This window comes from Anas acuta, chromosome 7, assembly GCF_963932015.1.
Source record: "Anas acuta chromosome 7, bAnaAcu1.1, whole genome shotgun sequence".
NCBI classification, from domain to species: domain Eukaryota; kingdom Metazoa; phylum Chordata; class Aves; order Anseriformes; family Anatidae; genus Anas; species Anas acuta.
This window is the reverse complement of record NC_088985.1, coordinates 30,339,681-30,367,514: the sequence shown is the minus strand read 5'-3', so window position 1 is coordinate 30,367,514 and position 27,834 is coordinate 30,339,681. Positions and strand designations below refer to the sequence as shown.

General features: G+C 34.3%; 1 protein-coding gene across 17 annotated transcripts in view; it reads right to left on the bottom strand.

Annotated features, from left to right (window-relative positions):
* The window catches only part of ATRNL1 (attractin like 1), a 487,687-nt gene that overhangs the window by 356,733 nt on the left and 103,120 nt on the right, over positions 1–27,834 (bottom strand). For all 17 annotated transcript variants that reach the window (XM_068688793.1, XM_068688795.1, XM_068688794.1 and 14 more), the window contains exons 14-18: positions 22,506–22,638; positions 20,987–21,168; positions 8,627–8,840; positions 6,002–6,190; positions 1,195–1,413 (exon numbers count right to left, since the gene is read on the bottom strand). In XM_068688793.1, the coding sequence (XP_068544894.1) occupies positions 1,195–1,413; positions 6,002–6,190; positions 8,627–8,840; positions 20,987–21,168; positions 22,506–22,638 (937 nt within the window). The remainder of the gene's footprint in view (positions 1–1,194; positions 1,414–6,001; positions 6,191–8,626; positions 8,841–20,986; positions 21,169–22,505; positions 22,639–27,834) is intronic.

Genomic DNA, 27,834 nt, shown 5'->3' with positions numbered 1-27,834 from the left:
AATCTATTATAGTTAATGTTGTAAGAAAATGGAAACAAAACCGACAGCCTATATCAAAATGAAATTTCACATCAGCTGGAAATTTTAATTCTATGCCTTTGGAAGGATTTGCCTCTTACAAACTCATAAAAGTAATAGTTGTGTTTTGTGTGTGTGTGTGTGTGTGTTTTAGTGTGTGTTTCATTGTTGTGGTTGTTTTGTTTTTTATACTGAAGTGGAACTTGTATGCATCCTTGGCTGTGAATAAAAAAAGTTTTGATCTTAAAAAAGCTCCAGCTTCAATATTTACCAGCAGTAGGAATGCTTGCTGGAAAAATAGCACTTTGTAAAAATTAGAAGATTTATTCTAAAAATAAAAACACAAAATGAAAAATATATATATATATATCAAGATGTCTTTTAAACTGTAATATTTACTGTAAATTACCACTGGAGGTCTGTCCAACTCCACTGTGTTCTGGAAATTTATTCCCACTTCTGCACTGATGCAGCTACCCTGCCTTCAGGATCTGGATATTTCCATACAGGAGGCACAATTTCCACCATCTTAAAGCACCTGATGTCTTGCTTACTTTTCCAATCAGCTCAAAAATTAAAATGTTATAAAGTATGTCTGCTTTTGTAGTCTTAACATACTATTTACGTCTAAGGAGTAAACTAATCTGGAAGCACAGCTCAGACACTTGGCAGCCCTGCAATGCTCTCTCACAGACATCTGAACCTTGGTGTGAGCAGTTGGGATGCAGGAAGCTCCTGCCATCAGCAGTTGCCTATTTCTCTGCAACTGCACCCTGATGGATACAGAAGACAGAAGAACAAAAACTGAAGCAAATACAGCTGGATTTCAAGATGTGTAAGGACAAAATGGGTGAGAACTTATTTACAAATAAATAACAATTTTGATTAAACTATCAAATGTATTAAAATGTATGTAAAAATGTATTAAATTTCACACATGAACGTGTACAAAACTGAGCACATTTGTGTTCACTAGATATAGACAGAAAAGAAACTTTAGGATATATTTTGGAAAAACATCTATCCCATGTACATATTATCTGTATTCCTCAAAATAAAGACGTTACTTTGATGTGTCTAAGCAAAGAAGCTTTTATTTCGTATCATAAGCTCAGGAATGCTACTACCAAAAAATAATTTTAAAAATGGAAGATAAAACAAATCAGCAGACTTTACCTGGACACTGGATAAAAGACCACTCATAGTTTTTCTCTTTTGGGCAAAGACTAGCGTCAAGTGCCATTTCATTAGAATGCATGCTAACAAGCTTCATCGGTCCTCTTGATGATCCTTCCAAACATTGCCCTTTTCCAGTATTACTTGGATCATTGCACCATCCACAGCCAGGCTGTTCCAAACACTGCCCACAGGTCCTCAGTCCAGAGCAGTTTTGAGCTTTGTTAGATGGAATACAATATTAATGCAAGTTTTTTGTTTGTTCGTTTTATGTTTAGCTCTTAAAAACAAAACAAAAAAGCTAGATTTATACAACAGTTAGAAAGAAGAATTAACTTTGCATCACTATATCATGCTACAAATTCAAAAGTTTTAGTAACATTTTTAAGACTACCTCCATGTTTCCTTTAAAAGATCACAAAATACACTACATGTGATTACTACACTATGAACCACCAAAAAATATTTTGGGTAAACAAAATGATACAGAAGAGCGATATTACACATCTTCATTTAACTTTAAATCCCATTTTAAATATCTATTTTGCATTTGCATTATTTAAACATATTTTATGGAATGCATATTGCTAATTTTACTCATGTAAACTATTCTTCCAACAGGAACACTCCAAAATTCAAGAAACAGTCAACAATGCAAAAAAATGAAAAAATGTGGTAATTCAAATTCAAACCAAAATTCGGGCACAAAGTTTTAGGATGATATCTGTTTGTGGATGAATAAACATGACTTGGTCTCATCTTGAACTTCTGAAATAAGCTTGCACAATAGATGTTTTAAGAAAGGATTCAAAATACAAATCATAATTCAAGATATAGTTCAAACATAATGTTATTAAGAACCTTGTCTTTTACAGTAAATCAGTTGTTTGTTTTTGCATACTAAAACCAAATCTCTAATTATTTTATACCGTACCTTTTAATAAAATAATTACATTTCTCATAAAAATGGTTATCTCATAGTTGAGCAAATCTGTTTAGAACCAAATAAAATTCATATTTTGAACTTACTGGCATTTCTTTTTAATAACAAATTACTAATTTAGTATCTTCAAGAGCATTAGAGTTAAAAAGGTTAAGCTTTATATACTACACTCATATTTAAAAAAACTTCAGGAAGATCCTACCAGGAAGACAAATAATCTAAGACTATCTATGAAGTATTTTAAAGTGTTGTTGTTGGACACTCAAATGGATGATACATTGTCATAAGTTAAACCTTTAGAATATCTGATGTAATGAACTAGGTAAAGCATGATGACTCATTTATTTATGATTCTTTTCTTCCCATTAGAAACTCAATTCCTATGCAACTGTTAGGAAAAGGGTAAAGTTAGTTTGGGTCTTGGAGACATTTTTACTTTTTAAAACAGATTTCACTTGTCCTCCCGATGATCCTTCCTAATAATGCTGTGGAGGCATTTTAACTTTTTAAAATTATTCAAACAAAAAACTCTTAGCAATGAAAAAAATACCATATGCAATGACAATTGCCACAGAATCCATAGAGACTTTGAAACTCCATAGAAGAAAGTATAAGAAATATACTTAAGAAAAGTAAGTGTGGGAATGTTTCAGGTGAATTTCTCTGGGAAAAGAAAAAAAAAAAAAAGGAAAGAAATTCAGGACCAACAAATAAGTAAGCTAAGGTCTACAAAAGGCTAGCCCTCATCACCAGTAAAACTGTCAAAATCTCTTAATACGAGATTATTCTACAAAATAATTACTTCTTATAAGGAATAAATCTGGTGAGTAATCTCTTATCAGCTGATTGTAAATGAAATTAAATGGATTTTCAGGATTCCCCAAATGACTGATGTTGAAATTATGGAGTTCTACTAGTACATACAAGAATGCATAGCTCCAGTTTAGCATTTAAATTGCAAAAATTATCAAGTAACTTTTACTCCAAATAATGACAGAACTACAAGAACAAGCACCAGACTTAAGTTTTTTAAAAAAAAACTGTTCAAGGGTCAAGGGTCTATTCAAAGAAAGGTGCAATCTAAGTGCAGAAACAATCATGAACAGAAATAGAAGAGAAGAATAAAATCTTACAAATGAAAAGAGAATGAACAGAAGCAGTTTCTGTATCTGCATATATATTTCTTTCTGTTTTTTTTTTTGTTTGTTTTGTTTTTTTGCTTGGTATGCTTTTTTTTTCATGGGGGGTGGAGGTTATTTTTAAAGATATAGTTGAATTCCATTCTTCAAGTGGAAACACTGCCCCTTGACAAGGGAATCCACTTTATTACTTCAGCAGCGTTAAGTATAAAGCTACCTAATTTTTACATGATCTAGACTGAAAGAGTGTCTGAATCATGTTTCATTTGTACAGTCATTTTCTTGTTTAATGCAAAATCTCCAATGCTTTAAACTCTGGGGGAAAAACAAACAAACAAAAAACAGCCTATGGACACTGAATCTTGTTTTTCTTTAATTTGTGCAGTAGAAAACATACTCTGATACAAAACTCCCTTTCATAAAGATAAGCCGGCATACAACAAATCCCATTTGGCTTATTTAATATAAAATCTTACAGACCTGACAAAAAAAAAAAACGACTATTAAATTAAAAACTTTTTTTTGTATTCCCCAAACAAAGAAAATATGCATGATGTACAAATACCACACAAGCACAGAAACAGAATTATAAGTTCAGACTTTAATTAAAATATATGCTATTTTAAAAAGCTAAGCATCTGTCAATTTTAACTCCAAATTTTCAGTCATCTTATCTTTGGCCACAACTCACTATCAATTTTATAAGTTGTAAAATTAAGTCCTTTTAGGACAGGAAAAAGCTTAACGGACTGTTTAAAGAGTGAAACCTTTACATAATTATGGTATTATTATTTCAAATATACATGGGAAAAGAGAATAAGTTCCTGTTAATTATTTTTCAATCAAACAATGGCTAATGACTAGATTTAGAGGACAAAACCCTATTTCTTGTCCATGCTGAACCGGGACCCTAGAAGCTGGATTAATATCTGAATTTTACATTTCAGAATGTAATTTTACCAGAACAGGTCAACATTGCACTGGCTATATTTCATGATTACTATGAATGAAAGAGGAATCTCAGTTAAGTTAGAAGTACAGGCTCTGCAGGTTTCACTACCCTTAGATGATTTCAAATGAAAGAAAAAATTGCCCATTTTAAACCAAACTGCCCATTTTAAAAAAATTAAATTGCACATTTTAAACCATTGCCCTTTTAAACCAAACTTCTATCCTAAGACTAGAATGTATCAATGGATCCCAGGCATGGATCCATGGATTACAGACACGGCAGGACCTTATTTTACTTAATTTCACCTCTTGGACTTACATGAAATAAAAGACCTTTTGTCTTTGTATCAATAATATATTAGACAAAATCATAATCAAATTATGACCCTGAAGCATGTTGCTTCTTGTTGTCCAGCAGCATCTCAATATACCCACAGTATACCCAGTTATAAGATGTTCCAGAGACTATCATATCAAAAGACTCTCATAGAGAAAGAAAGAATGTCAGAAACCACTAGTAAGACTCTCAAAAAGAAGAGCAATAATGAGACTTTGATGGTCAGCTTCAGGAATCCTATATATTAAGTTCAAGTCCCACTGGATTAGAGTCCTTTACAGGTGGAAAATATTTTAACCAAGTCTTTAAGGATGCCAATTTGTGAAAATTGTAAGAACCGGTCTTCTGTAGAATGATTATCTGAGGACTTTTTCTAAATAGACCGTGACTGAGACAAGAATCTAAAGCATCAGGCAGTTTGCTCAAGTATCTGTGAATTATGGCACTGATACATGCTGGAACTGCATGGAGCTGAATTTAACAAGGTCCAGCCAGTTCAGACTTCAGAAAAAAATAGCATTAGCTGAATAGTGCACCGAAAGGCATGTTGAATAGGTTTCTTTTTCTCCTAGAGAGGCATTGGATCGATTTCCGATGAAATGTGCTTCCAAAAGGGACATTTGGGGAATACCTTTGCTGCGTAACAAAGAAAGGAAACATTTATCTTTTATTTTAAAAGGATGAAATGAGCACATCTCAATCTTGTACATTAATGCAACCTGACCCAGTCTGATCACATGGGACAAAAGTTTTCTGTGCCTCCTTTTATCTGCCTAATAGTCTGCTATTCTTTCTACTTCCATGGAGAGGGCAAACAATTTGCAAGAGTCTATAAAATAATTGCAAATTAGAAGAATTTACAGAGAACATAGGCCATTTGTTTTGCCTATGTGTTACAGTATTCTCAAGACTATTAGTATCATTATTACATTGTTTTATCTTTGCATGGTAGGAAAATTGACTTCATTGACTCTGCTAACAAAATATATAGCAGAGTCTTAGAAACACTGAATTCAGTTCATCTCCCTAGATGCTGTATCTAAGGTGTATGTCTCTAATTTTTACCAGTATTTGGTTCTAACTCTTGGCCATCATTTCATACACCAAAGCTAGTCATAGAAACAAATCACAGTATTTTCACCTAAAAACAATAAACACTTATTTACTGTCTCATTTAAATATGAGAGAGACCATATATCTATAGTCCCTGTCATATAAGACTAAATATGTTTCATCATAAAATAATCACCAATGTTTCACCAGTATCTAGAAAATACTTGCACAGTGCTGACAGCTGACATTAGTAGCTATATGAGGCCATTCATCTGAAATTGTTTTTATCTTTAGTGAATGTGCTAAATCATATAGGCATTCTTCTGAGTGGACAAAAATTAAATCATTATATTTAATAGGTGAAGTGTTCGGTAAGGCACTTACGGGAGCACGTGGCAGTTTGCCATTCTAGACATTGTCCGTAGGGGAATGAGATTATATAGGCATTTGAATCAACGCATCGTTTAGTACTGCTGCACCACATACATTCCATACCATTACTCGTACAGTTGGAACATGTTGTTCTCAAGGAGCACGGCTTTTTGCAGGGTCTTGCATTCTGGTTGGGACTAACTGAAAGACAATCACAAAAAAATGTAATTTTGAACATAAATTCAATTTTAGTTTGTTGTTGTTGTTTTGTTTGTGTGCTTTTTATTATTACTATTATGTTTCATTAGAAATATCCTTTTTCAAATGAAAGATGACTTTGATTTTAAATAGCCATAAATAGTTTGGTCCAAACTTGTGGTGAAGTATTTAAATACAATAAACAGTTATAGAAATTATTAAGTAATCCTCAGTATAAATCATACTCTAAAATAATTCATTTTAAAAGGATCACAGCAATCTTACCTATATACCAAGATCATAAATTTAATTTTTATTGCCTGCTAAAGTCAGTTTAGTTAATTGCACATGCATAACTTAAAATGTATATATCAAACTTTTATAACAATTACAGTAATCTATAGACTTCTAGGTCTATTGTTCTTGTTATTACTACTTATGACTTGTCTCCTAAAAATGTGCACTATAGTGTACATATTAAAGTAACTATAATGCAAAGAGAAAGGAACAAAAGGTACATTATTCAATGCACTTTTTTTTTTTAGTGGAGACCACGTTTTCACTAGGTTAGTAGCATACGTTAATTCAAACAGTTGAAACCAAAAGAATTTTGGTTTAATGAGTTATAATCATAATCCTTGGTTTCATACTCTACTCATTTTCTTTGACTTCAAGATGAGCTCTCAACTCATTCACCATCTTTTTTTTTTTTTTTTTTAGCACTCCCAATCACTAAACCTGGCTCTGGCCTACTTATTCATGCATTCAAGCTGTGATTTGCTCTTAATTATAAATAATAATTTAAAATGAACAAGAAAAAAAAATCTATCAAAAATCAGACAAACTACAAAAGTATTCTCCTAAGGTTGAAGTACTTAGACTTCTACTGTATCTGAAATACCTCAAGAACAAAAATCAAATAAAAAAAACAGATACCATTCACAGACGCATATAACATTGATGTAACTGGAAAGCACTGCATCATATATACATCACTTTTGTTCCACCTATTGTATCTTTTATATTTTGAGGTCTCTTGTATTATGACAATATCTTTTATTACCCTGAGAAACATCTGGTAAATAATCATTAATTCAAAACTAACACTGTGGAAAAAAAAATAATAGGAAATAGAGGTGGCATTAACGTTTACTTTGCCATTACATTACTATTTAGAGTTATGTATAAGAAAATAAAAAATTGTTAAATCACACTTTGGTTATGCAAGTAAAGAACTCTGACTATTTCACAGCTAAAATATCAGATTGATAGGTTTTGTTATCAACATACAATGGAGCTATTTTCCAGACAACAAAAAAATAAAAATAAAAATAAAAATAAACAAATGTTAATAGGAAATGTAAAGTGCTTTATGTGCTTATCCACATAGCTATGAAGAGAAACATGGGACAATTAGAGCACAAAAATGTTAATTTGAAGTATAACATGATTTTCAGGGTCTAACATCATGGGTTGATTAGACAGGAGTCACACTTCTTGTTAGCAAATGAAGGATAGCAGATATAAGAAGATTTTAAGAAACCCTGAGAAAGCAAAGTTAAAAAAAAAATCTTAAAAAACGTTAGATGTAATTTATATTGCTATCTGGACAGTAAGCAAGTCCTATAACTCTAGCAGCACACTTTAGCGTCCTGAAGTCTGTAGAACCTAAAAGTACCCCTTGTGAGCACATATGCAATATGCAGTAGATATTGAAAGTGCCAGAATCAAGCTTCTAGGCTCCTGTGCAGGACTGCTCATGATATCTTTGAGTGATTGCAACTCTAGTTGCCTTTGTTGGTTACCAGTTTCTACACCGGGGCATCCTAAGAATGAGCATGTGCTTAGAAAGCTTCCCAGCTTTCCAAACACTTTGGGTAGACACTGGCAGGACATCTTAGTGAAGGATGTCAGTCATCCCCTTTTTCACTTTCTCAAAGTATCGAGAACTGACAAGTGAGTATCTGCCACAGCATTCTTTAGACACAAAGAAACCTAAAAGATGGAACCTAGCATTTTGTGGGTTTTGGTTTGTTGGTTTCTTTTTTCAGTATTTTAGATCATTGAAATGTTTAATGATGTTCAGGGAGATTCAGGAAGAAAAGTTGTTTTAGCAGCATCAGCTTTGTTGAACATCATCACAGACTCTTCAAGCTACGGTTACGGTTGTCACTGACTACTACTGATTTAATGCCATCTTATAAGACTTTTGGTGTCATGCAGGTGTCAAGCCATGTAAGCTAATCTGCAAATAAATATTTGCAAATTAGGAATATTAATCATTAGAGTTGCACATTTTTCAAAAAAAAATAAAAAGTAAAATTCTGTTTTGTAATTACTTAAATCCAAATTGCCCAATAATCCCTTTTAGCCAAGTGAAAATCCAGACAGCTTGCTAATCATGACAGTAACGGTAACTGAGTACAAGAGATTGCTTACCGACAGGTTTTTCACAGACAAGACCATCTGCCATTGCAGTGCATGGATTCGCTTTCAGACCTGCCACCTCTGCTCTTTCTAGATATGCACAGAAGCCAGAGTCATTTGGCTCTCCAGGAAGCCATTGCAGAGTTGTATTTGTAAAAGGAGACATGTCATCCCATCCCCAGTAGGAGATGTTGATCTTGCGTAAGCCTACCCAAGGTGAAATTTTCTATGAAGCAGAATGAAACAAATGTAAGATAATTAGTTAAACACTGATTAATACTGTTTGATAAAGAGTTAGAAACCTGATTGAATGCTCAAAATTGAAATTGTATTCTTTTCCAGTGGCTACTTTACTGATTACTAATTGCTAGGCCAATATGGATAATAAAACACACACAAGTTAGGAGCACTTCACAGAAATCAAAGTTCAGGGGAATAAAAATAATAAATATCCTATCCTTTAAAGTCTGTGCTGCTGATACTGGTCAGCATCTACCAGCAGTTCAGAGTCAGATGAAAGTGGTACATCCACAATTTCAATGCCAGTAAATACACAATATACCTTTATTATTTATTTCTATGCTACCAACATTACTACAATAATATTGTGATTATTACAATGCTACAATAAGCATTAACTCTCGAAAAATATTATGATGGATCAGTGACATCAGATCATGCTAATTCTACTTTCTTTTATCATTTCATATGATTTATTCCATTACCTACAGAACAGAAAACTTTGAGGAGCAGAGGCCTTTGTCTGCTCCAGGATAAATCTACATATATCATCACTGGAAAATCTCAGGATACAGAAAGCACACTTTTCCTCATGTAATTTCTGTTCATAGACAGCATTCATTAACCCCAATTTAACCATAGAAAGAGGTATATATTTAACCATAGAGAGGTATAGAGAGACCAGGGTAGTGACAGGTATGTGGTGGTAAGTGAATACCACCTGAATACCACAGAGACAAACAACACAATCGTCTACACCAGACAAAGGACAGATGTCAACACCAAAGAAGAGGTGTTGTGAATTACGTTCCCAACTCATTTAATTTAGAGGCCAAAGTAGGCAAAACATCACAGTATACCTAAATGTAACCTGTCTTGATTCAAGATCTATGTGCTATTTTACAAGTGAATCAGGAATCACCACCATCTCCCATTATTTTTTCTTCAGAAATACTACTGTAATTACTTTAAAAAAAAAAAAAAAAGTAGGAATATGGTCGGTATTCTTCACCTTCCCAAAAATTTATGCTGTGTCCTCTCCCTCTTCTGTCCTATAGGTTGGGAGCAGATTTATAGATGCAAGAACAGACTTAAATAAATGACTAAGAAATGTTCTAATCCATAAGGAGTGATGCACTCTGGGAGACTCTCAAAGAGCAACAAGAACATCCACAAGAAGTTCCACCTCCTACTCTCACGTCTCACTTCTCTATTGGCTTCACAACTTCATTGCTACCTGAGATGACCTACTTTTCAGGTGTCTGAGAGAATTCCTAGGTTCTAGGTATTAGAAAGAACATGCAGGCAGTGAAAGAAGAACTTGGACATCTGGAAAGTGACAGAAAATATGTCTTTTGTTATTTAGTTGCCTACTTTGCTGTAGATGTACGTGGTCCACATGCACTAGAAAACCTTACATATTACGCATGTTTCTAAATATCCCACTGCAGAATGCACCCAGGCTTGTACAGAATATGTCAATGGCTTATGCAGTAGGCAGGATATACTGCTGACAAACGGACCTGAAACAACCCTGAATGCCTACTTTGGGGTTGAGAAATTCTAGCCAAGACAATGTTCAATATATTGCTGACAATTTTGATTGCACTGCTAAATAATTTGGCCCTGGTATCAGTATAAAGGAAACAGAGATCATAGTCCAGTTATGGTGAAAAGCATGTCAAGCCAATAATGAAAACTGACAGGGCAGCAGTGACATTAGGAGGGAAATTTTTCTATTTTAGTTGAAGTGTCTCAGAAACCCGTAAATGATGACCAAGTCGCAGGGAGGATCAGGAAAGCCAGAACAGCCTTAGAAGATAAAAGCAGCACCCCTGAAACAAAATACTTCAAATAAAAGTAATGATCAGTTTGTCATCGTACAGCTGTCATCATCATTCTTAACAACAGCGGTATCTGGACAACTTACAGCCATTGTATCAGATATCTCATATTCCATATGTACCATCTTTGGCTCTTTGCTCGTGTAACACAACTAAATACAGACCTGAACACTGATTAACATGCTATCAAACACACACTGTTGAACCTTGCAGGCTCACTGTGTGGCTTTGGGCATATAGTTAGGATGCCAAAAAACAGATTATCCAAAGCATTCTTTAACATCTGATTAAAATATGGTAAATAGCTGAGAAGTAGGCCACCAAAGTGCTCCAAGGACATGCTTAAAGTAAATATTGCATTGTGTGGCATTAATTCTGTGATGTGGTGGACTACAGGTGAAGACTGCTGGTGACAGAGTTTACATACTGGTAACACCAAGACTTATCAGCAAAAAAAAAGGTGACTGCTGCTGTGCTGCACAAAAGCCAACAGGGAAAAAAGCAAGAAGTGAATAGAAAATTCAGGAATTTCCATGTGTCACCTGCAACCATCATCAGTGTGCTGTGACAAACTGATTTCTCCTTAAAGAAAGCATATGTCTAGTCCTTATCTGTCTAAGTGATGAAAGGTTCAGTCACACTAGTTCAGAGTTCCGGAAGTACTTGAAACAACTGAGGGACTTCAAAGGTACAGAATGCAAATGCCAATTCAGTTTCTTCTTCAGACTTAAGAAATAATGAGAATTACACATCCTTAACTTGAAGTCTGTGATTGTTTCAGGTAATGAAAAATGGATGTAGGGAACTAAATCCTTTGCTTTGAATATCTTGCCAAAGATCCTTCTGAAGAGGAACAGAGTGGAGGGAAATCAGACTGAATGTTCACTGTGATACAACTCGCTGATACAAGGTTATACTTTCCAAGCCTCTCAAAATATATTTGGGGAAGAAAAAAAAAAAAAAAAAAAGGTACAAATCCATTTTTCACTTGTTGCTTACATGAAATCAGTTCCAAATGCACCTTGATTTTCCTCCTAAAGAATACTAGTTTCTTCAGTGGAAAAATAAGATGAGCTTCACCTCACATGTAAGTGGGAGGAAAATTACTCAGAGTTCTGAAGACATTCTTTCTTCCTCAAGGCCTTGAAGCATGTATATTTTCAAGACGTCCAGAAAACACAACCAGGAAACCCACTCCTTTCAGTATTTGTGACTTAGTAAGTTGTTTTGATTCAGAATTGAAGTGGAGCCTGCAACTGAGCAGAATTCATTTCTATTTGAAGAAGCAGGAAAAGCTCCAACATAAATGTGAACATGTACACACATGAACACATACACATGCAAGACCTCTTCAATAAACTATGGCATGACCTAGTTCAGGAAACAGTTCTTATTCAAGATGTTTTTGTCACACTGCACTGGTCATCCCATCCTTCTACTCAGCTTCTGACTATGGAGGCAGAAATTGAGCGTAAATGAGTGAAAAAGTACCCCACCTTTTTCTAAATGACTTGACTGTGCCTATGTCTCTTTCTGAAATGATTACAAAATCTCATGTATGTCACAGATGCCAGTCCACTGTGGATAGAAATGAATAGAAGCCCCCAAAGCATATCATTGCTAGAATTTCCCTTTAATGCTAAATGTGTGGTCACAGTGTGTTGCACTGGTAGGCATGTCACAACATTATCTGGAGACCTTCTCTGTCTGAGCTTAGCAAGACCCATTTCAACTCTTGCCTCCTAGCAGAATTCATTTACTTTCAGCAAAGCTGATATATTTTTCTAGAAGCTGTATTAGAGATTCCTCTTCCTTCATTCCTCAGAGACAGTAAAGGAAGGGAGTGTTTGCTTTCTCCAAATAAGGTGTAAGAATCCCTTAAAGCCAAGTACGCTCTGCAGTGCTCTAGTTTTCAAAAAGTGAATGGACAATCTAGCCCAATTTAGGAGTGTGTCTGCCTTCAGTCATTTAGAAGCCAAACAAATGGCACTGAAGCTCTGTTTTACTGCTAGTACTGAGACACTTGATAAAAACTGTGGTCACTCTGCCCTCTCTTCTCTTGATTAACAAAACACTAGTGGGCATGCAGGATGGAAGTGGGTATTGCTATCCATAAAGATTTCAGACTCACAAAGATGTAGTGCAAAAGATGTGTGCTTTCAGATGTTATATACACATATGCACAAGCATTCAAAGAAAGGCTAGTGAATTTTCAGGGATACAGTGCCTACAAAAAGGCCAGGAGGAAATTTTATTGCTCATGTTCTATTGATATTCAGCTCTACCACTCTTCTCAGAATATGGAAGAATGAGACAGGCAATATCTACTACTTCCTTTTAGAATATAAAACCTAAAACAATTTCAGTTGAAATTATTTTCTACCCAGCAGAAGTTAATTGTCATGTTTGCTTTAATAATGTATTTTATAATCAACCAAAAGATAATACCTTAGTAATTGGAAAAAAAAATAAGCATTTAAAATAAGTGTTTTACATTTTCATACATTAGCTATCGCAATACTTATTTGAGGTCCTCTATTCCCTACTACTTGAGCCTTATTACCTGCTACTACTGCTATTAATAAGTAATGGAAAAGCTGTTTTACACAGGCAACAAACAGCCTAACCATTTGCTCCGACTCATAACCTTAATTTTGAGATTCACAGATTTTTCCAAGGAATGATCTTCCATTTATATCTCTACAAATTTTAGCTTTAAAACACCATTACTTCCTTAAGCAATGATTTTTCAGTACTTTGGATATCGGCATAAAAGTTTTTTGTTCTCTTGTTGCAAAATCATAAAGAGCTAAAAGCTGTGTTTCATCTACATCATGATACATCCACTAAAAAAAAAAAAATCACCAAAACAGTTTTGTGACTATATAAAACAGATAGTTACTCTTTATAGGTTTTCAAAAATTATTTCAATTACATTGGAGATTTTACGTGAAATTAACAAGTTTTTTTTAAAAAAGAATACTTTGCAATGCTTCATTGTAGAATAAAAAAAAAACATGTTCCCAAATATATCTATGAAAACCCTGGTTATACATTACAAGCAATTCATATTAAAACCACCTCAGCAACAACTAAGCTTTCCCACATAGCATTACCGCATTCCACAGAAGTTCTAAGATAAAATGTAAAGGAAGAAAGGAGGGGAGGAAAAATATCAAGAAATTCTCAAAGTATAATTTAGTAAAAAAAAAAAAAATTACAGTGAAACAAAGGCAATGCAATATACGGCAGATGATCAACTCTGACTTGTGAAGGCTTGTAATAGGTCTTACTAAACTTGCACCGGGGTATGCAATCAAATATATCTCGAGTACTTGAAAGTTTTATTCCGTAGCTTTATCCCACTACATAATCTAAAACTTCAAACTATTCTCTAGAAACTATTCTCCCTTCATCTATTTCTTTCTGGGGCAGTTTTTAAAACTTACAACCAGTCTTAACAAACCATGCAATTAGGCTTGATATACTAGTCAATTATTATCCATTTTATAGAACTTTATATGCTTTTATATCTTTTATATCATTGGTAAGAACCTTCCAAAACACCTTATAAGTGAGAAATCAACCTTTGCTCTAAATTGGAAAAGATTTAGGAATTATTAAACTCAGTGGAAAATTTGATGGACAGGACTTCATCTTCATTAAACAGGAGCAAAATTGCAATCATACAATACATACCTATAGGATGTCTCATGTCACCTTGTACTAAAGTCCTATTTAGTTGAACATCAGGCAAGTTTTTAGCCATCATGGGAATTTATAAAATACTGATCACCACTAACTTCAAAAATGTGTTGTTTTTTTTTTTTTCTAAACCATTACATTTTAATTTTCTTCTACAGTAGTAATTATGGAACTACATTAGAATGGAAAATTCTGTAACATTAACTACAGAGATGATGCTTCATGTTCACTGTTTACTTAAAATTTAAGTCAGACTAAGTTAGTTTGATATCTACAGTGAATACAATCATTTATAAACATGAAATATTTCAGGCATTACTGCTGCCTCAGCACAAACTGATTGGGGGTTGAATGTAAATGAGTGAAGTTAGCAAATTTAGCTTTACTGAATAGCCAACTACTACTGAGGCTTATAATTCTCCTCTGTTTCATAACCATGGCAATTGCTGAGAAACAATATATTTCTTTCAAAAACAGATAGATAGATAGATATGTCCCAAAATTTATCCACATCTTTATTTAAAGTTCTTTCTTTTTGGATAAGCGTACTGAGCACTTATTTTCTAATGTGTGTGTCACTGTATCTTACTGCAAAACTTCAACAAACTCTTCGAGAACTACTTAAACTCCCTGATCTCTAGGAAAATCATTGCCATGAGTTAAAAACATGTAATTAAACCTTGAAAATACTGTCTTTCCTTAGTGCTCACATTTCCATGTATTTTAAAAAGGGCTTGAAGATCGTTCTCTTCTTTTCTGCATCGTTCTGAATGAAAAACTGCTTATTGAGAACAAGAGCCATATGAAGAAAAACCATCCGTTTCAGTTACTACCTCATTGATGTGTTTCTATTATTTGATTGTGTGTTGATTCTAACCATGCTAGACACCTGCACGTTTGTTTTTTTTTGTAAATATTTACCCAGTGAATGACATGTTAAAGAAGATAAAGGTACAAATGATTAAACACATGTATATTTATAATTAGTAGTAGGAGTCAGGTATTAGAACATAACATTTAATTCTCCCACCCATCATATTTTGTTGTTGAGAAGATGGTTAAAAAAAAAAACAATTAAATCTGGCAAACTGAAAAAAGCCTTCAAACTTCCTGAATTTCAATCTACAGAGAAGATTAACACTACTATTTATAGAAGATTAACACTACTATTTAGAGAGGACTTTGGCTTAGAAATCCTTGAGTTTTCCTCTTTATAGGGGTATTTTTTATTTTATTTTTTTGAAATTCAAGTTCTATTTTCAGGCATCCAAAGCGAGTTGAGCTCCCCATTTCATGAAAGCAGGAAGCCAGCTCATCCAGAATGAGCTAATGGACAGTCAGTGTAACAACTCCAATACAGAAGTGCTGAAAGAATTTATTACATCTCCACAAATTCAACAGTAAAGCGGGACTGCTAGGAATTGTAGTAAAGAGACTATTTCAGAAGGAGGAAAAAAAAAAAAAGTAGATGTCAGCTTCACTACAAGCAAACGTTCAATAAAACCATAAAAACATACAGCCCTCTGAGAATACTTTGAGCTAACAAGGAATAAGGCTACCATGCAAAGCTCACTAATTAACTCTAACCTACACTGAAGTCTGATTTATGAAGGATACCTAGCCCTGTAAACAGGGAAGTAAAGGAAAAGTTACAAACAGCTTGTATAATGTTATGCTTTTTTTTAAACCTGTTCTCATTTTTGTTTATGCTTACTACAACGAAACCAAACCCTCTCAGAATTTATTGCACTATAGCAAGATTTTTTTTTTTTATTTGGATTTATATTCCACAGTTGTAGGCAAACTCCCAAAGGAACTAATTGCACTTTTAAATGAGTAGACTCATTTTAAACATATATATTTGGATACTAGAAGGAATAATTAATTAATCTTAAGCTGCTGTTGTTCTTATCTAATTTACACAAAAATTCACATCTTCCCTTTCGTGAAATTTTGCTTACTAGGACAATAAAGTACCATAAAAGGAAAATATCAAGCATTATTTTGTTTTAGTACAGGAATCATCGGTCTATCTATTGTGTTTACTTTGGTATTCTCTCAATTAATTCCATTTTGAAAAAAATCAAATTACCTATTCAATTGTTGGTCATTATTTTAGAATGTAATTGCAAATTCAACAATGTTTTAACTTCACACTACAGAAGTCTTCATATTGTTGCTTTCTTTAGTATCGAATTAACTTTATCCTTATTCTTTAAAAGGAGGCAATTATTGATTTCCAATTTAGTACTGGAATTAAGAGAAAATATTGATACACAATAAGATCTTGACAGGAGGTAGAGACAATGGCAACCTCCTCCCACTGAATCTTTCTAGACATGTTTTGTATTATTCTAAATCTAATGAAGAAATGGTACTAAACCATTTAGTACCAACCACAGAACACAAACTTTTTATCAGAAAACAATCTACATAGCCCCACATTGTTTCTAAAAAAAAAAAAAAAAAAAAAAGAAGAAAAAATTAAGTCCTTCCAGACTGTAGTATTTATTGATAATATTTTAACAGTTTTTAAAATACACAGAAGCTGCTAAAGTTTTTCTTCTTTTCTCAGTACAAGAATATCAAATAAAGTAGATAAAAATAGATCCATATTCTTACTTCCAAATGTCACTCTGACTCATTCACTAATCCTGAAAGCTTTTGTTCCACACAGGAGAAAGATTTTAAAGCCTCTGATATTAACCTTACTAGTCAAACTCCACCATAGATACTTCAGATTAAGGTATGGTGCTCACCTCACAGCTGCCTGACTACATTTGTGAACTCCACACCACCATCGGTTACAGAAACAAGCCATCTAAAATGAAATCTCACACCTTAAATCATCATGATTGCAGTTTGAGAGGAAAAGGCAGACAAAAGAAAATCAAGCAAAATTTCAGAGAGCTCTGTCAAACCTGATAACACATTTAGGCTGTCTTGCACAGAATAAATCCAACTGGACAGATACGATTGAAAGTATATGTATTTTTCCTTTAAATGTAACTGAAAAACAGCATAAATCATGGTAGCATTTCATTAAAGATTCTGATAACTACACCATTGCTTAACCTGAGATATACCTCTGAAGTGAATATATTTCTCTACAATTGCATAAACTGTACGTGAAGTATCTTGAAATTTATATCACCACATTGACTCAGGACATACTTAAATAAAGATACATGCAGCAGGATGTCACCTTGCAGAAGTTCTAAGCTCTGAAACATTAAAAAAATATCAAGCTTCCAAAAGCACTAAAAAAAGCTACATCTCAAGACATTACCTCAGTCAGGTAATATCAATCATATCAATAGTTTAGCATGCTGTTAGATTTGAGGGCCTGCTATGCAGTATTTTAGTAGGAATCTTGGGGTGAGGAAGAACAACATGACAAGTAACTAGACAAATCACTGCCATTTGTGATTTTGTCATTTTGATTTCAATTACATTTTTAACATTATGTAACACCCAAAAGTGGACAGAGAACGTGTTTCAAGGTTGTAGTAAGTACAATGTCAAGAGAGATCTTCTAGCAGAAAAGAATTACTTCTCTCTCTCCTTTATAAGCAAATAAAAAATACCTGTGTTTCTAGGGAAAAAAATGCTCTGTCCAGGTCCCACATTTACTGAAAGAAACTTAAGTATATAACATAAAGTTGTGTCTCCTCAAAATGGAATACTGAAAAAGATAATATAGAATATTTTGATTCACAGCGTACATCTAAACTCTTGCATTCAGATTTAATATAATACAAAGGCAATCTTTGACTGCCACTTCCTCTGTAGGTTTCTCAATTCATTTGCAATGTAACAGTTTTGCAAATCACAGAGTAGCTTGATATAAGTTGTATTATTATTCACAATTACCTTTAATATTCCCCTGATTGTGAAATCCTAAACTACTAAAAAATAGTCTTGCTGTGCAATCAAGGAAATGTTGTATGTTCTAGAAACCAAAACATACGCTTTCAAAAATGTCCTTTGCTCATATGATCTAATTTGTTTGCCTTGCATCTCATTCCGTTAAGACATCCTGTCCATTTGATGTCTTTAGAATATACTTGGAGCTAGTTTAGATGCATGCATCAATGATGTAGGTGGGTTTAAATAACACAGCAATCAGCATTTGAACATTTAATTACTAAAAAAAAAAATAAAAATCTGCACCTTATCACCCATGGGCAGATAATTAATCTTCAACTTCCCCTGTGTTGTTCAACAATTAAGAGATTGATAAGGATCATATTCCTCAAGAATATTCTGATGACAGATTCCTGTATTTGCCAGAGGCATGTACACATTGTTAACCACCTCCTTCCCCCACCATTATTATAGAAAGATAATTAGCTCTTTATCCATTCCGTTGCTGCTGTTCAGGGCATTCTCACATACTACACATGTACAGCTCATCAGTGCCCCTCATTCCTACATACCAGTTACATACGAAGCCAGGGTTTTCCAGAACAGGGCGCTACACATCTTGAGTTCCTCCCTGTCCTCAGCTGTTTGAAGTCTGTATCAGGTGAAGAGGCACAGAAACATATACCCTTCACGTGACATGACATTAGCAGGGTCTTTGATGTTTTCACTGATACTGTGGCTGTGACTACACTCTTTTATACTGTCTGAACTATATACTGTGTCTGAACTATGAACTGTCTGTTCATAGGCTGCTCCTGACTGAATTTCCAGGACAACAGTATGTGAACAGGTGCTGTAATCTGAGCATCTGAAGGTGTTGAGCCTGAAAAGTCAGAATAAACCAGAATCTTGAATTATCAGAGCAATTCCCTAAACAGCTGATGTAGTTGATCACTGACACTACAGACTCCCAGTACAACGAGACAGTTAATGAAAAAGCTGCTATATTCTAAGCTACCTGTAAGCAAACAGATGAGGACAGTCCCCCAGCATTCCTCAACAGAGCACATTACAGCAATGTAATTCCAAGGCAGCTAAGGCCCAGAAAGGGAAAACAGATGTACTTTGTCTCGTACTGATTTAAGCAGTTAGTATGAGGGAAAAAGCCCCTATGAGGTACCATGAATTTTTACATAAGGGATAAGATCTATTAATTATAGAAGTTGATATCATTCAAAGCAATTTATTTGGTATTCATCATCCACCAAAAGTATTTGCTTTATCCACAGGCTTTCAGCTAATGTACATCTACTTTTAACAGAAATGAAATGGAGCTATTTTATACGTACATAAATACTGACAAACGCACACAAGATGTATGCACATATGTATGTGTACATATGCACACATGCATACACACATACTACGGATATGTACATACATGCCTGTAGATGTACATTTGGTAGAACAGTGAATAATGTTAAATAAACAAAGAAAGACATTCTGGAGGTGAGAGAACATTCAAATGAAAAAACTGTCTGGGACTCCCACAGGCTTTAAGAAACCCCATTCCACTCCTATCTTCTTACTAGACACTGCAGCCAGTGGTAGCATCCCACTGTCAATCACTTCAGAGCTAGCCAATTCTGCCTTGGACATAGAATCGTCAGAGAATTACAGAATCCTTTGGGTTGGAAGAGACCTTATAGATTGTCTAATTCCAATCCCCCTGCCATGGGCAGAGACAAGGCATGGAAGCTGCATGCAAGCAGCACCAAAAGCCTTAAGTTCTCTGTGTGGCCAAAGAAAATGCCCTTCACAGCATGCTGCACACTTCTACAGAACTCCTCTAGGCCACAGACTGTCATCATTGCAACATGGTAAGATTTAAGAACAACGTATTTAGAATATTGGAGAGAACTCTGCTGTGCCTGTTGTTGGTATTTTTTGTTTGTTTGCTTGTTTAAATACCTTTCCTAGATGTGTTGGGGAGAAACATCTGTTTCAATGGTGTTAAAACATGAAGTTACAATTTCGAAGACAGGACTTGCCACTAACTTCCAGAGATTTTTCATCTGCAACTTTAATAACAGTCTTTTCAGGCAGGTGAGTTTATCCTACTTCTCTTTTTTAAAATTTAGCACTACAACTTTAATAGTAATGTCCACATCTCTCTGATTAAAACTTAAAAAGAAGAAAATACATTTCACATACAGTAAGAATAACTGCAGGGGCAATTAAAAGAAATATTTTCTCTTGGGGGTTGACAGAGTCCTCGCGTAGCTGCAACTTCAATGAGTGTTTTTCATGAAAACAAAGTTTTACAGTTTTACTTACACTGATATGAAAGCCAGGATTTTTTCTGTGTTACAGTGAAAACTATTGTCGTTTTGATCCTTGCTGTCACAGTGTGTTGAAAAGGGCTACGAGATCTCCCAAACCACTGTTCCAGCCATTTCTCTCAAATAATCTCTTGAAAGTCATTTTTACACAGCAACTTGAAACAGTTAAACCAAGTATGGATAAACATTTGTGAATTGCTGTGCCATTAAGCTTAAACGTGAGTTTTCTTTAATATCCTACACATCACTGATATCCATCTTTAGCAATCTTCAGTGGCACACAGTTTCCTCTGTCTCTGTGGACAAATCCTTAAAACAGATTCCTCATACCAAATTTAATTCACATGAACATCAATTACAGTTACTCAAGTTACCTGAAGCGTATACTTCTGTATCTCATCCAGAACAAATTCCACTTCTTTTGAGGTTGTCAGTGAGGCAAGATTCCCACTTAAATTGTAGCAATACAGTTTGGCATTGTCATAGCTTTCACGACTAGAGTTTATGCGGAGGCAGGCATCTCCAATATGACTCCATCCTTCCCCACACAGATGAGCTAGTATAAAAAGTATATGGTTAAAGCTGATACGAAAAAAAACTTTATAAAAAAATAAGTATGAATTTTATCTTGTTGAAATAGTAGTTCAAAATACAACCCGATACTTAGTTTCCAATTTCGAGTCACATAGAAAAAAAAGAAAATGTAAAACATTTAGTAAAATAATATTTCATGTTTTAATTACAGCAACAGTGTATTTTTTATGAAAATAAACTTTTAATAATTTATTGAAATATTCATAAAGTATATACTAATTTCTGGTGTAATATTGTTATTATGCTATTCCTCTGTATTCAGATTTGAGCACAACTACACATTAAAGATTACATTATTTATAATAATTAATATATGATTTATATAATTAATAGCACTGCAACTATCAGTTTGTTTTTTTAAATCTAAATTTCAAAAATCTGAAATCAACTATCCTAGAATTAAGAGATCAAAAACATAACCTATCTTGCTTTATCCTAAACATAAACACAGTCAGAATGATAGGAAATTCTGTTAATATTTTAGGAATTATTTCCTCTTCAACATATTTCAGAATTACTCAAATGCACATAACTACCAAAAATATGAGTAAATAATTCAGAACAGTTTTTATAGTTAATTTTCATACAGAGCTCACAAATGCAGTTTAAAACTGCATATAATAAATTGATTAAAGTTAGTTAAAGAATAATTTTTGAGAAAAAATGGTGTTCATTAACTTCAGCTGGACATAAAGATCAAATGGGAAAGGTTTCGGTATCTAACTGCATATATGTAGTTATGAATATGAATTTATGAATATGAATTACCGAATAAATATTATTCAGAACGTTAACATTCACCTTGCGAGAATATCTTATATTACCATTTTAATATTCACTGCTTCCAACATTACCAACATTAGACAATCAAGAAACTAGATCTTAGGCCATACCTGCACAGCAAAATTGAAGTATAATTGAAGTATAATTTATATGGTAGAGCTCCAGCCAGCAGAAGCAACAGCGCCAGTGGATATGTAACAGTAAAGGACTCAATATGGCAAATTCAGTTCTGCACTCAGCCATCCCCACAGGCTAGAGCCTGTGCAGAGGTACTTGCCATTATTCACTCACTAGTATTATTTCTCCTAACAAGATTAAGGGTAGCATAGATATACTAATCAGTATGATGCAATTACACTTGTTCACCTTGTACAAGTGCAGTCAGGAGGGGAGAAACAGCATGAGTAAAACAAATCAAGCTCTACCCATGGACCAAATACCCTTTGGAAGTAATGGGGAAGATTTACCCAGTTTTGACCACTATGAAAAGCAGCATCCATGCTCCCCAGCCCTTACCAGGTAAGGCCTGGCACTCCTGCTGCCGCTGGTCCCACTGGCAGTTCAGGTGTAGCGAGCAGCTTTTGCAGCTAGTCAGTTTATTGCAGATCTGTTCATTTCTCACATGACATTTGGTGTAGTTTTTAACTGACTACAAAAACGAAAAAGACACAACAACATATTATATGTCAAACTGTCAACAAACCAAAAGTCAAAACTGAAATACACAGCAGGTGGATTCCTCCCAGAAAATCACTGCCATCTAAAGGCTAGGTCTAATTTCAGCTTTTTGCTGAGGTTCACTGGTCAGTTGGTGGAGAGCAAGAAAGGCATCTCTAGAGCACAAATCACCCCAGCTGTCCTACATAACTGACTCCACATGGGTCAAACAGCACTTTGAAAATGCCACTTCTCTGTATAGAGAACAAGAAGAGCTTAAATACCTCAAATAAATCTCCATTTCTTAGATAGTTCAGGGACATATTCTCACTAAGTTATTTCATGCTCAAGTTATCTGCAGGTTAACCAAGCAAAACAATCAAAGAGATTGTAAAAAATGGAGCAAGATGCACATGTAAAATAACTACACCTCAGTGACTGAAGATAGAAGACACCATACATTATCTTATCAAGCAAAACAAATTAAAATAGTAGCTACAGGTGATCACAGGAAACAATTTTGTGATTTGTCAAAAATTATTGTTATTTCACAGTTTGAATTGCAAATCTGTATGTAGCATAGCTAGTAAATAAAATTTACAGGATTTATAGGAAACCATTTTGCCAAGTGGTGACATAAAAGCAGTAGTAACGCTATTCCTTTGGTACTTTAAGATATAAGAAAATGAAATGTTTACCTTGTAGTGCTTGTGCTTTTTTTTTTTATTTATTATTATTATTTTTCCTCTTCACCTGAAAACTGGTGCCCGCTGCCTCTTGTCTTGGCACTGGGCACCACTGAAAAGAGTTTGGCTCTGTCCTTTTTACACCCTCCCTTCAGACAAGGCTTCCCCTCACCTTTCTTCCAGGCTAAACAGGCTCAGCTCTCTCAGCCTTTTCTCACATGAGAGATGCTCCACTCCCATAATCACCAAAATATGCAAACTCAAATAAAAATGCATTTCCCTCATAGACATATAAATGTATTTAAAATAAAACAAAGGCACCAATAATTGGTTTAGTTCATGGGAAGAGGAAAAAAAAAAAAAAGAAGTTACTATAAACATGTCAAACAGCAAAGAAACATAATTCATCAGGAACAAAGAACCATTGTGTTGGAATAACTTACTTTGGTAAAAGTCACAGCTAAACAACCCATCAAACAACACAGCTAAAGTAACATCAAAAGATATCCTAAAGAATTCAAAACAAGCTCAGGCTTTCAGGTACCCAGAGGTTTTACATAAATTCACTCGTTTGTCAAATGTCAATTCACACTTATAAGCAGTTACATATATACCTTCTGCAGTAGGAATACATTTTGACAATTTAATTACAATTTTTTTTTCAGATTTCAGTTAACTAAATGTGTCCCTCCCATGTGATAAATCCAAACAGCAAAAGAATACTTTAGAAGTATTTTTTGTCCTTAACAACAAGAGATTCATTCATGCTTATTATCAAAAATGTATTGCACTTAGATAGCATATGTATGGTTCACAATACAATTTTCTTCACTTTCTTTTCTAATAGTCTGAAAAAAAGATAAAGGGCCAATAAGAGAGTAAGTTACACACCTCCTGGTATAGGAATGATGAAAATAGGGCAACAACCTACCACAGCCAGGAGTCAAAATAAATAAATTAAAACTTTAAAAGGTGGGCTTTTCTTGGCTTTGTTTTTAATTCCTAAAATAAAACAACTGTTAACACAGATTTTCAATCTTACAGAGGATCAGCTTCATTACTGAAGAAGAATGCTGTTTAGGGACTTGTTTGGTGCCTTTATTGGATGAGATGCCCATCGGTGAGCATTTTTCTGATCTACAAGAAAGGCTACTGTGAAGCAAAGAGAAGAAATAGAGAAAGTGTTCTAGGAGCAGGCATCTACACCACATGACGAAAACAAAGCCAATTCTGCGAAGTAATAGAAGGTCTATCTAGATCCATAAATGCATACAGACAGTAAGGCACACAAAACCTCTGGTACAAACCCACATGTAGTTTCACTCAGTCAATGATGCATATTCACAGAACTGCCTGAGCAATGTTTTAAAATGAACTTCAAAGCACAAGTAAGCACCATCTGCTCATTTACAATTCCTCAACTAACATTCACTTTTAACACATTATGGCATTGTCAAAATCCTTGAGCCTTCAGATTGCTTTTGAAATATATATATTCTTTAGTAACATTATATATAAACAGATTACAATTTTCCAGCTAAAACAAGATATCTGTTCTACTACTTTCTAATCATGAAGCTTGTTGCGTGCTGGTTATTTAATGTTTAAAATAAAATTCAAAGTACTAGTGACTACTCTGTAATAATGTTCTCTGTTGTATTCCCTTATTCCCAGCACTTATTTCCCTTAAATCCAATTTAAACATTGCTTGTCTGAAAATCTCATTAGTTCAATGTAGATGTGAATCCAATAGGTAATTCATATTAACACAATATTAAGGCCATAACTTAAGCTACCAAAGCCAATGAAATTCTGAAATATGACAGCCCATCTGTTACTGAAATTCTATATTGCTGTAGGATATTTATAATGTTTACACTCCAAAGTATTGGGAAATTTTTATATGTAAGTTTCCCATTTACATCTGATTTACTTAGATTTTTCAGCACTGATCTTGATATGGTGGTATATAGGCAGACTTTGAACTGCTGTGATTTTCTGCATATCTAGAATTAAGATATTACAGTAGTTTACCTTAGAATTTCAGAAATTACTATTAAATGATGTAAATGATGTAGTTTTCTTTTCTCTTCCTGGATTTTTCAGGATAACAATATAATCTTATGTAGTTTGCCTAGCCTAATTGGAAATTACCAACTAGATTCGCTACTACTTCTCTGAATCTACTGCCATATTTTAGCACTGGGTGCTCCTGTCTTAAGTTTACCTTTTTGCTCTATTCATAACTCCTTCTACCACTTCATACAATATTACACCCTTGGCTGTTCTTTAAATTCCTCATATGTAGGTAGATTGCTGTGCTTATTATTATTGGTACTAGTGTAGCTTCTATGAACTTCCACCTTGAAAGAGGATGTCATCCTTTTGGAAGCTGTGCAAACACTGCAAAAAGAAAATGATTCTTGCCTTGAAGTTATTGTGTAAAACAGTTAACAATACAGAATTACACTTCTCTTTGAAGCATCCTATAGTACCCTCCATCCCTCAACATGATGCTCTTTATCATCTCTTCCGTAGATTCCAAAACATTTATTTTACACTGCCACACTCAGATACAAAATACTTTGAAATACCATAACAATTTGGTCTGTGTTTAGGTTACTTACATCTACTGAGATTTTATTATATTGAATAAGTGGAGACTGACAAATGAGAAATTCAGAGCCTGCTACTGGAGGTAGAGGTGCACGGTTACGGAAAGAACACATCCCCCTTGTAGCCACAAGCAAAAATGCCATACAGACTGGATGCAGGAGTACCTCAGCTATGCTTCCTCCCATCGCCTTCTCCCCAAAAAAGGAAAGCACAAGCACTTTACCTTAAAAGATGCATCTCTAACTGTACTCTGATCATAAGTGTTACATACATGTGCTCCTGCCTGGTGTTCTTCATCCCAATTGTTTTTGTTTTCAAATTAGTCTGCCTGCCTTATGTGTGCCGTTTGTTACAGTAAATAGGTAGGTATTCTAATAAGCTTAACTATGTAAGGTTGCAGAATAAGAGATGAAATTTTACACACAAACTCCTTTTTTCCAGAGACTTGTACGGTTTTGAAAGGAAAGCATTTACTTTCAACCAACAGTGAAAACATTTTTCACATTAAGACTGGCATTACATTGCTGCTGCATTTCAATTCCTCAAAAATATTTTCTCTAATACGGGAATATGTTACTTTAACTGCCAAACTTTTGGTGTGGGCAGTTAGAATTCCTATAACCTGAAGGATTATAGACAACACAGTAGAAAAACAGTGCAGCATATTGCTACAGCTATCCTATCTGCAGTGGCTGCTTCAATTTTCACTCTAGAGAAGTGCAACAAAAGCAAGGACAGAAGGAAGCCATTTCTTGTTAATTCCTTAAGCCTACCTTTCAGGACTTCGTTTATATCTGAAATGAAGTTTGGTGTGGAGACAGGAAAGGGAAAGAGTTATGTTGAGGATATAAAGAAGCAAAACTAATTTGTTTTGATACAAAACTAGTGCAAGCATTTCCCATTGTTTTCTGAAGAACAGGGTGAGAGAGGAGATGAAGTAGGTTGAAGAAAAAGTAAAAAAAAAAAAAAAAAAAGACAGAATGGAAAATCATGTTTTCAAAATTCTTTGATAATTCAAATATGAAAAATAAATTAACATATTGTCTGGTGATACCCTGCATGTATACTTTAATATTTTCAACATTTTTAGCATATAAGCCTAGCAGCACTTGAGTTGATCACAAGTGAAAGTGTCATGGTACTTACCCAAACCCAGCTCACCCTCCTCTTTCTCAAGCACATAGCATAAAGAAGACTGGCAAGCAAGAAGGATTCTAGCACTTGATTCAAGGCTTGAATGCATTCACAGTTTTTGAGTGTGCCTACAGGTGTGTGAAAAGTACAACTGCAAAAATAAACCAGCTTTATGGCCATACTGACTTGTCATATTACTGCCCTTAAAATGATTACTCTCGATATATTAAGGGTCTCCACCACTTTATCATACATTATTTTACTCCATTTCTGAAGGGTAAAAATAAGAAAAAAAAGGAAAAAATTTTTTACTCTAAAATTCAGGCCATCTCCTCTCCTTCTCAGTAAAGGAACCTTTGCCTTGTTGCAGCTGGCAAACACTTTTCAGTCTCTGTCCATTTTATTTGTCACAAGTTACAAAAAGATTTTGTTTTGATGGGATGGCTCCTCCCTGAGGAGTAGACCAATGGTTTGCTTATTCTTCAATGTTACTACTTCAAGTAACATGACACCCTCTGAAGATACAGCAACTCAAAAAGAAATTATCTTTCCACCAAAAACCTGGGTTTTGTTTTTACAGATTTGAAAGTAAAATTGTAAAATTAACAGGATTTTTTTTAATTTCCATTATAGAATATGCATACATTCAGTTTTCTGAACATAATCAGTGAGTATCGCTGCTACAGTATGCAAGATAAAGCTTTCCATATGAAGAGGTGTAAAGTGAATATAGCTTCATAAAAAAAAAAATT